This window comes from Littorina saxatilis, unplaced genomic scaffold, assembly GCF_037325665.1.
Source record: "Littorina saxatilis isolate snail1 unplaced genomic scaffold, US_GU_Lsax_2.0 scaffold_810, whole genome shotgun sequence".
In the NCBI taxonomy this organism is placed as follows: Eukaryota; Metazoa; Mollusca; class Gastropoda; order Littorinimorpha; family Littorinidae; genus Littorina; species Littorina saxatilis.
The window spans coordinates 24,615-35,547 of record NW_027128268.1 but is presented as its reverse complement, the minus strand read 5'-3'; the positions used below and the strand labels follow the sequence as shown (position 1 = coordinate 35,547).

At 40.6% G+C, this 10,933-nt stretch overlaps 1 protein-coding gene and 1 long non-coding RNA gene across 3 annotated transcripts; both read left to right on the top strand.

Moving 5' to 3' along the window:
- Positions 1-452: 452 nt before the first annotated feature.
- LOC138956638 (uncharacterized) lies at positions 453-6,531 on the top strand. Of its 2 annotated transcripts, none has more exons than XR_011452735.1 (6): positions 453-1,372; positions 1,661-1,702; positions 2,230-2,308; positions 3,238-3,339; positions 3,960-4,006; positions 4,971-6,531. It is a non-coding gene; the product is annotated as an uncharacterized lncRNA (long non-coding RNA). The 2 variants fall into 2 exon arrangements; XR_011452736.1 differs by having other exon boundaries at positions 2,230-2,317.
- Positions 6,532-8,300: 1,769 nt separating this feature from the next.
- Positions 8,301-9,506, top strand: LOC138956636 (phospholipid-transporting ATPase ABCA3-like). The gene has a single exon (XM_070327945.1). It carries the CDS (start codon positions 8,301-8,303, stop codon positions 9,504-9,506), a length of 1,206 nt encoding a protein of 401 aa, XP_070184046.1.
- Positions 9,507-10,933: the final 1,427 nt, after the last annotated feature.

The following is a 10,933-nucleotide window of genomic DNA, read 5'->3' as shown; positions in this document are numbered from 1 at the left end:
TTTAACTTGAGCATATTGTTTGTCATTCATGATTTAATATCTTGTTGGAGTTGTGTGTCGTCTGCAAAGAGGTAGTGATTGACTGCGTGTTGCTTGATGACGGCAGAGAGAGGAGTGCTGTATAGTACAAATAAAACTGGGCCTAGAACTGATCCCTGGGGAACGCCGAAACAGAGAGGAGATGGAGGAGATGAGAGATTATTGACAGACACATACTGACTACGGCCCTGTAGGCTAGATATGAACTAAACCAGTGAAGAGCGGTAGAGTGAACGCCAAAAACAGATTCGAGACGAGAGAGCAAAACAGAGTGATCGATCGTATCGAACGCAGCTGAGTTATCCAAGAGAAGCAGAACTGATAGGTCATCATTATCCAGAGCAGAAAGAATGTCAATTGTCATTCACAACACGAAGCAAAACAGTCTCGGTGCTGTGGCCAGCCCTATTCACGACTTTTTTCCGTGACCTTTCGGATTTCATGGGGGCTGCCATTTTGGTTTTGATGCGCTTCCTTTTCCGGTTTACGTATTTTCCGGTTTAACATAGCATTTGCGTTTTTTTGTCAGAAGAGTGATATTTGGTTATGAAGGAAGTCAAGTCCGCCATTACCTGCAACCTCAGTTGAGTGTTTACTTTGAACTTAAACTTGAACCGTAACAGTGTGTAGCCAGTTCGCAAGACCTGTTCATCTTCCTACCAGTTCCAACTGTTGTTATCAATGGGTCGCGCAGCTGGAGGAAGTGTTTATTTTCATTTGGAGCCCAACTTCAGTTCAAAACCAGTCAAGAACTGGCCTTGACATTCGTTTGGAACTTAGTTCAACGAGTATTTTCTCGAACGTAACTTTTGACCCAGCTGGTTGGCATCATGAATTAGACGTACACCGGCAGTTATAAATCATGTTGTGCAAAAGACTGTAAAGCTTAAAGAAGTAGAAAATTGTGGAAAATCGGGAATGCTTTCTCAGTTTGTGCACCCTGGCAACATTCATCAGGAAAAAAACCTGCATATGCCTTCCTCTGCAAAACAAAAGTCGCGCGAAGAATGCTGAACGGGCAGCGACGACTAGCTGTTCTTCTTCAAAGTAATAAACTACCCCCCAAACCCTGCAAGTTTGTGCGATTTACTTTGTGGACATGAAGCCAGCAGAGGGCTCAGGAATGCCCACTTAATTCCTTGATTTTACTTCCGTCACAAGAACTAAAAGAACATTCAATGTTCGTTAAACCTGTGGATCAAGTGACTCTAGAAGCGGAGGAAATGAAAATGACCGGCAGATCTGTACAAGATGTTGAATTCTGCCAGGGAAACGAAGCCGCTGTCACGGCAGAGAAGTCTCCGCCTACGAAAGTCGGTAGATCTAGAGCAAGGTAAACATACGTTTTTCAACGCTTGTTCACAAACACACACACACGTACACAAACACACACACGCTCACACCATCACACACACACTTATGAAAGAGATGGAATAGCTGATCGAGTGATGACAATGTTGATTGATAAGTATTTTTTGGTGCGGTGAACTTGAGGCAATATTGTTCTATCAATCCATCAATATATTTTACACTTTCACCCCAGAAATGAAGCACGTGTACACATATTGAACAAAAGAACCATTTTAAGCTTCCATTGGTATTGTTTCCTCTTTTTTTGCAGACATGTTGGCAGGAAGTGAGTGTTTCACCCCACTCTTGCAAGGTAGGTTGATCACTGATGACAAGTTCTGATTGTTTTTCCTTTTTAATATTAAACGGATGACAATCCGTACTCTGCAGATGGATCTAACCGAGATGGATCTAACCGATACACGGAAGCAACATTGGGAACACACTGTTATTCAGTCTGTGAATAGTTCATGTGTGAGGGGTATTACTGCAAGTACGTTCACTAATGTAGAGAAATAATGTTGGACTCAAACTTCAAGTTAAATTGTTTCTGCTGTCAGAGCCATCTTTCTGAAGGAACAATATTTTACATGCCACTGGATTGTTGTATATTCCTTATTTTGCAATGACAGGCTCAGCTTTCATTTGATTGTAATGTGTTTCTTATTTGAAGCTTTGTATCATAAAAGCTCTGTAGAAGTGTTGCACTTGTTTTGCAGACTGCATTAGGCGTGGTAGCTATTGCACCTCCCCCCCCCCCCCCCCGCCTATTTATCTAACACACCCACCCACACACATACACAGGGTGCTGACAAAGGATCTTTTTCTATTCTCCTTCAGGCCATCGCTTAATTTCTTGCAGACTGAGGAGCAGAGGACGTTTGAGCCGCTCCTAAACCTGAGGCACACAAGCCACAAGGTAAATAAGGTATCAGTATAAAAACAAATGTTTTCACTTTGATTTTTATCGCATCATTTTTTTTAATTAAACTCTGTAAATTGTGGCAATTACACATTATGCCAATAACATTATTATGAAGAATGAAGATTTTCAACTTATCATTGAAGAAATGAAATCAAGCATTTTTGTTCATTCTGTATTTGATTATTATTTTCCAGTCTTTGGGTTGGCATAGTGGGTAAAATAAGGGTGAGGAGTGTCGGTTGGTGTTATTTTTTCGGTCTTGGTGATGTAATATTTTTCCCACGGTATTCATGGTTATGTTTGACTTTAGTGCAGATTCCAGAACAGCCTCTTAAACTGAAAAGCTACAAGGTCAACAATATAAACAGGTTACTGGTGTCTCAGGCATTGATGTTTTTAAAAAGATTTGCACAGCAATTTATGTGTTTGTAAACAGATAATGAAAATAAAGCATAACAACTTTTATATTTTGTAAGTGGAATTAAATGTTTTCATTTTTTATTTTGAAGTGTTTTTGTATTCAGGTTTTATTGGATGGGTGGGGGGGGGGGGGTGGTTTTGGTGGTTCTGACTTTTTATGATGTAAGGATTTTTTTCCTTAATTAGTTATTTAATTAGTTTATGTAGGGGGGGCCGAGGGGGGGGGGGGGGGGGCGTGGGATTTAAAGTGTATTTCTGGCTTTCGGAGAGGTGCTAAATCTGTTAAAATGGAAATGAAATAAAACAATTGGTGGTGAGGGTTATTACAAAAAAAGTGAGGATTATTTCTCATACCTTTTTATTTTTTACCCAAAAATTATGTTACTGAAATTATTCATTAATTTTTAAAGAGGCAGACTGTGAGACAGGTGATGTAATTGAAGTTAGAATATCATGAGATGTTACTTACATGTACTTTCTTTACAATATCATCTAATTTGCAGACTTCATGGCAGCCACTGACCTGACGATATGACAGCCATGAATTGAATATCAAACGCAGAAGAAGAAAAAGAAGAAGACAGTCTAACAGGAAAATAATTCTGGTATGCTCATAATTTCTATGCCAGTTTGAAAAAAGTCATGAATTGAAGTTTACCCAGGTTAGACATTAGCATGTCGTAATTGTGACAATGAATGTATCCGTAAACGCACCAAGAGACTTACTTTGAAAAATTGAAGTCATGCATCGTCAATATGACTACAATCACAAACTGAATAAGGGGAAATCATGTCAATTTGGTGGTCTGGATCATCAGCTGTTGCTCATTCGCTATAATGGTCTACTTGACAAAGCCCGTCTTCATGTGCTTCTTTGTTTCTTTATACCTAGTGTAGACAACATGTAGGCGTTTGCAGACTGTTTATTGTATTGCTGTTGTTTGTTTGTGAGTAAAACTATGGTGTGACCTCAATTGTTTGAAATTTGTTGTGTATGTTCTACTTTGTGTAAGGTGTTTCTCCATGCCCCCAGAAGAACCGACATTATATTAAAACCTTCATACCCTGAAAATACTTGCATACTAGATGTTGTTTCTTATTGTAATGATTGGGGACAGGCAAGCTCTTAAATTGTGCAAGCCATCAGAAAACTGTCAAGTCTGATTTGCTAGAACAAGCGATATTAACACGTTATTAAGATGAATATTTGATTAAATATGTGCAGGAACTACTTCAGCAGATTCATATGGCCAGTCTCACAATGCAAGGAAGGTGAGTAAATTGAATTATGTCTCTCCCACCTGTTCTGTGTTTAGTGTCAGCCGTGATTACCTGATGAGAATTTGAAAACATGTTGCTAACTAACATGAACCCAACCATGAAACGTGATGTAGGTGAGTAGCCCATCTAGAAAAACGAACCTGTTCTAATTCCGAATTAGAACAGGTTTTTTTTTCTAGATGGGCTACTCACCTACATCACGTTTTATGGTTGGGTTCATGTTAGTTAGCAACATGTTTTCACATAGAAAATGGTGGGCACCTGAACAAATATCTGCACATTACAATGAAGTCTTACTTTTTAATCTGATGGTTTAATAACCCCCAAAAACCCAACCAACCAGCACCCCCCCCCCCCCCCACCCCCACCCCTCCAAGAAGAAGCTCACATAACTACCAACTACACAATTTCATTACAGAATCAAACAATGGGAAGAATCAGGATTCAGCAGTGCTAGGTCGTTGGGGGGGATAGCTATCACTAGGCACTCAGCAATGAATAGTTGAGGTTTTCACGGACATTAACAAAATCCGGTAACCTACGGACAGTAAATTTCACAGGGAAGGGAACAAGAACGTCAAAAATGGAAAAGTATGTTCTTTCTTTCAAACCATTGATAGAGCTCTGAAGCTTCACACAAGTTTTGCAGAGAGAGCACTCGGCCTCTTCATTTTTGGCACTAAAACATGCGCACACACAAAAAGAAAGTTTTTAAAAAGTGGCACCGATGTATTCTCACACTCACAGCCTTAGAATATTGCAGTTTGTATGTTACCAAATTGAGGCATGATTTTACTCCATACCTGACCAAATCTGCGACAGTCGGGCAAACTTCTTACAAGTCGGATTGGGCCTTCAATCAAATACTCAGAAACCAGCAGCTACTTTAAGTAATACTAGTTTTGTTGTTATTTTTTACAGCTTGTACTGAATGTGTTTTCTTTTATCTCCTCAGAATCGAGTCAGCCAGAGAAAGACCATTGAGAGGGAGAGCGCACAGTAAAGCATATATGGCATGCACTTCGGTGGACCAGTGCCATCATCTTCATAACAAGAGATGCAGATCATATTTTCTTATGTTTAAGTATAGCTGTTAGCAAAAGTATTTGACGATTCTTGGGTACGACTTTCGTGTTTAATCCTATTAGCTTGTGTACAGCCCCAAAATCTGTTTTATTTTGATTTATCATTTATAGTTTGAATTTTTTTTTAATGGAATTAGTCCAAATGTAAATACATCTAAGGTTGCAATATTGTTTTTTTGTATATATACCCTTAAAACTACCTCTTCGTGTAAACAAAATTTAATTGTAAAAAGAAGTGTTTGTTCAAGGGAGATAATTTGAAGCGAATTTTTTTTTTAAATCAGTAAAACTGCGTTGTGACATCCTCAATTAAATAAAAAGAATAAGGAATAAAGGTATACACACAGGTTGTACCCATTTTCTTGATTGCACTGCTTTTAAGTAGAAAGCTTTTTTTCTCAGAATTATTTTACAAATAAAATTCAAGGGAGGCAATTGATATGATAAAAAGGAAGAATTTTTTTTCTTAGAATACTGTACACATTTAGTAAAGTATAATTTACAAGACAAAACACAGGGTTTTTTGGTTTTTTTTCTGTGCCTACTACTTGACAAGAGAACCACGAGATTTGTGCAGATTATTTAAAATTTTCTGTACAGTATATTTTACAAAGACAGATCCATACAATATATATAATTTTGTAATAGATGTTTTCAATTTGTAGGTATGGTTTTTTTTAAATCAACAGTTCGGATAGCCACAACAAGTGTGTATGTCTTGTGATTTGAGAGCTTTAGCACTGGATGCTTAGAATCCTCTTGATCATTTACTTCAGTAGGTAAAGCCACCTTCTCCAAAATCTTCTCTCCTATTCTGTGCTTACTACAGTGGGTTTGACAAGAGAACCACGAGATTTGTTTTTGTACATATGTTGCTTTTATTCTGTACACTTTAATGATTTAATCCTATGTGCACATTTTTTTTTAACTGTGTTTTTTTTTTTTTTCTGTATTCAAAGTGTGTATGGAAACCACAACCTGTCACAGCAGTATTATTAATCTGGATCTCCCTGCTAAGAACGTAATTAACAGAACGTGTGCATGTAGCTAAAGAACTTAAAAAGAATTTCTGCTACTTCACTCAAAATACGTCCATCCTCACACTCATATTTTCTTAAAATAATATTTGTTCATACAAACATGTTTGCGAATTATTCAATTTTGCGTAAAATATTCAATTACGATTTCTTTGTGTGTTGCAAAATTATGTAATAAAATTATGCAAGATCAAATTCAAAACAGCAATAAAGCTGCTGACGGCAGAATACCTCTGTTGACTTCTCTATCTGTTGGGTCAAACTATGCCACAGACATGTTTCTTCTAGAAGCTCAATATTACGTGGTACAGTCTCAAAGACAGAACAACGCAATAACCTTTTTTTGTGTAGATTCGATTGACTTTTTCCTGAAATAAAATATTCATGAAGCCGGTTCTGACTGAGTTAATATATTTCTGGAAAGCTGAACAACGCAATGCGTCTGTGACTGGTGAAGAAGCAGAGCTGGAGCTTTTTGTATTGTTTGTCGTTGGTTTTATTACACACGCACTCACATACGGTCAACAAAATGTTGCATGTTCCTGCTTGACAAACAAATGCCTGCATACATGCGTGCACGTACGAACGTACGAACATTCATACCTGTGCAAACAATCTGCCACTTCAAGTTCAACACCCAAACCCCACACATTCCTCCAAAAGGAGTCTGAAGTATAATACTGGCATTTGTGGTATTGAACGAGGACCTCAACTTCCATTGTCTAGTGCATGTGGGTCTCATGTTGTACGTGTGAAACCACTTACTTAAAAAAGAAAAAATCTTGTAAGCTTATCAACAAAAAACGAACAATTATATTCTTAAACAAACTGGTTAGAATAACAGATTTAGGAGAATGCAATGCAAGGAACATCATTATCTAATTCGGTCGATGCTTTGATCTAGAAAAGCACCCACTTATTCCAGTATAATAGAGAGAAAAAATCCAATTGAAAAAGTTCCAGATCTAGACAAGGCAAGCACTAGCAGCAATTTTAGCTAGCAAACTCGAACTTGCCCTGCATTCATGCAAGGTCGAACCACTTTCCCTGCCTAGTGGGGGTTTGGCGGGTAGAGGGCCGGTGCTGGCACACTCGGAGTGAAACGACATGTCACCTACTTCGATAGCTTCTCCGGATTTACGTGTACAAACAGCGTCCGGGTTTACCGCTTCGATTCTAAACCCTAGTTTCTCATGTTGGTAACAAACTGGCTATTTGTTTATCAGATGTGTCGTTGTTCCACATTAAATGATGCTAGAATGCAAGATCGCAATCATTTGGTTATCAAACCAGGTTGTGTTCTTTTTTTCATCACCTTTTTCCGCGCAAACAGTTTTGCGCCATTTCTTTTGCGCAGACTGGGCGGGACAGGAAGCGGAAGCGCATCAAAATTTCTGATTGGACAATGATGCCGACGCCCACTTGACCCCCACTACAATGTCAAGGTCGGAAAGTCGTGAATACGCTGACTGAAGAGGGTTGCAGAGGTTGTTGGTTTCAAGGTGGGAGAGAAGCTGACTAAGCACTACTTTTTCCAGAATTTTAGAAATGAATGGCAAGTTGGAAACAGGCCTATAGTTTTTCTTTACACACACACACACACACACACACACACACACACACACACACACACACACACACACACACACACACACACACATCATCATCATCAATGTGTGTGTGTGTGAGGAAAGAAAGAACCAAGACGGCAGAGAAAGCGAGAAAGCGCGAAAGAAAGAATGCGCGCGAAAGAAAATGACGTAATATTAATCGTAAATACACAGTACTTGTCCTAACCATAGTGATGAAGTCAGCACCAAGTTGACGAACATTTGATTTGATAAAGAACTAACCTGAAGTAGTTGCTTCTGTGTTTTATATTTGTTTTGATGAGGAACAAAATGTTGTAGACTATGACGTACACTATTCATTTTAGACGTAATTCCTTTCTGTAACAAGCTGACGTATTAGTTTATTTTACATCAGTCGAGAACTACCGGCTGCTCGCCTGCCATGCTGAAACAAGCGTGAGGGTAAGCAAACCGATCTCAGTGTTCCTTGAATCTACATCAAGAGGGGCACATCTAGACTAATGATGACTCGTCGACATATTTGCTAGGAATGCTTCTCGGGCATCAGGACTAAAAGAAAAGCGTCACCATCATGGGGTTTGGAAGACAAGTAGTTCTCGTCATGTACAAAAATTTGTTGCTGAGGAAAAGCAACATCATCGTTACCATCTTGGAGATAGCGACTCCACTTGCGATCGCTTTTATTTTCTACAAACTCGCCACCAGAGACACTTTGGGACCAACACCTGTCGTGCCTCCAAAAGATTATACACGTGTGTGCGATAGTTACCAACCTAGTATCGAACCCTTTTCCACCACTCCCCGGAGACAGTCACGCAATAGGCTGAATAGGCCTACAAACATCCTTGGATTTACTCCAAAGACGGCTCTGACCGAAAGGCTCATGTCGTACTTTGACAGGCAAAGCCCTACAGACCACCCTGATGCAAAATACTGGGACAGGAAGATAGGATTCTCCAACATGACTGCACTGCTGGACTATTACCGAACGAGCAACTTGACGATGGTGGTCGCTATTGGGTTCAATGGGCTGGAGACGGCCACACAGCTGCCCCTCACAGCAGAATATCACATTCGACGCCATCCTGGCTGTCAAGACTTGCATACATACGGTCCTGAAATGTTAACGCCACCGTCTTCTGGAGAGTCTGAAGTTAGTAACAACATTCAGTACCGGATGTCTAAAGCCTTCATAGAAGAATGGGGCGGGAACAGCAACTTTAGCCTGGGCTTGGTTGCGCTACTCCCGCGCGCTCGTTGCTTCAGTGCTATTTTAATGTACTACCAGTCGTACTTCCATCTCCTCATCTTCATCTCGCTGGTGGTGAACGTGTTCCAAAGCACGAAGCTCATTGTGTACGAGAAGGAGCAGAAGCTGAAGGAGACGATGAAAATGATGGGCCTGTCGTCCGGAGCTTTATGGACGTCGTGGTTTTTGACAATCTACCTCTACCACTTTATCTTCATGACCATCTTCACTTTGGTCTTCTCAGTGGAGTCCAACACGCCTAACAAGGCGCTGTTAGGTGATCTGTCTATGTCACTCTTCTGGGTCTTTCTCATGCTCTACTCAGCGGCCACGACGTCTTTCTGCCTGATGATGGGAGCTCTCCTAAAGAAAACCAGCTACGCCGGGGTCGTCGCATGTCTCCTCTTCTTCGGCGCGACCTTCATGAACTACTTCTTCAGCTCCTGGTACATCATTATGACAAGATGGGAAATGGTGGCGGCAAGCCTTATCTTCAGCCACGCGCTGGGCTTTGGCATAAGCGTATGAAGTGTTCTATATATTATTGTCCTTAAGTTTTTTTGTTTTTTTCCTGCATGCATGTATTAGTGTTTTCCAAAGCCTGAGACTTTCTTCGCAACCTTGGGATCTGTATCGTGCGCATGCGTGCACACGCTAAACTGAAGTGTTCCACTTATGAACACACTTTTTGTGTAACCAGTAGTGGAATGCATGAATGGAGACTACCAAGCTAGTTGGGACCTAAATCCAAAGTTCGAAACTACTGCTCTAGTGCGCAATGCATGGAACGATATTTTCAAAAGTTCCGACCTAAGTTGGTGACAAACATGCCAACATTTTCGAGGAGAACTAAATTCCTTAGTTTCGACCTTATTATTAAAACAAAAATGGCGGTGATGTTGCTGCTGCTGCCGCTGATGGTGGTGGTGGTGGTGGCAGTGGTGATGCTTCTGCAGCTGTTGGTGGGGGTGGTGGTGGTGATGATGATGATGATCATCATCATCATCATCATCATCATGATGCTGATGATGATGAACCTGTTGCATCCACATTCTACCCCAGGCACAAGGCGTTTAGGATAGGTCTGCAAGGGCAGCTAAAGGGTAATACGACATAGCATGGGGTAGCCAAGAAGAACAACTGCAGCGTTTTAAACAGAAGGGGCTTGATATTTGTTGTAGTTTGAAGAGCCTTTCAGAGCTTTGCTAGCCATTTGGGAAGAGTGTTGCCAAAGTGCCGAAATACGTTTTATAAGATGCCGCGAGATTCGCAAAGATTCTGATTGCCTATCCCCATGATCATTCTCACCCCTTACACTTTACAGGCATGCGCAGATTACACCGTATTGTGTGTGGCCATAAGGGCATGCAAATGTGTATGCATCGGGTGGATGATGATGATGCTGATGATGCTGATGCTGATGCTGATGATGATGGTGATGATGATGATGATGATATTGGTGGTGATGATGATGATAATGATGCTGATGCTGCTGATGATGATGACGACGACGACGATGATGATGATGATGATGATGATGATGATGATGATGATGTATGGAACGCCAAAAGGCCCACAGTATCGAGACTGAGTATCGATACTGGGAGTATCGATACTCAAAGTCTCGATACTCCGAGTATCGAGACTCGTTCATTTCATTGGTCTTCCCTCGATACTGCGAGTATCGAGTATGGAAATGAACCAATCCGTGGTATCGAGTATGGTTGCTATGCCGCCCTAGTTCAGTATCGAGTGTTTACAAAACGATTGGTTAAATTCTGATCTCGAGTGTGAACAGCACCCTGGTGCGCCAAAAGGCCCACAGTATCGAGACTGAGTATCGATACTGGGAGTATCGATACTCAAAGTCTCGATACTCCGAGTATTGATACTCGTTCATTTCATTGGTCTTCCCTCGATACTACCAGTATCGAGACTTTGAGTATCAATACTCT

Excerpts from the sequence above, each read along its gene's own strand:
- LOC138956636 (XM_070327945.1), top strand. The coding sequence starts at position 8,301 with ATGGGGTTTGGAAGACAAGTAGTTCTCGTCATGTACAAAAATTTGTTG.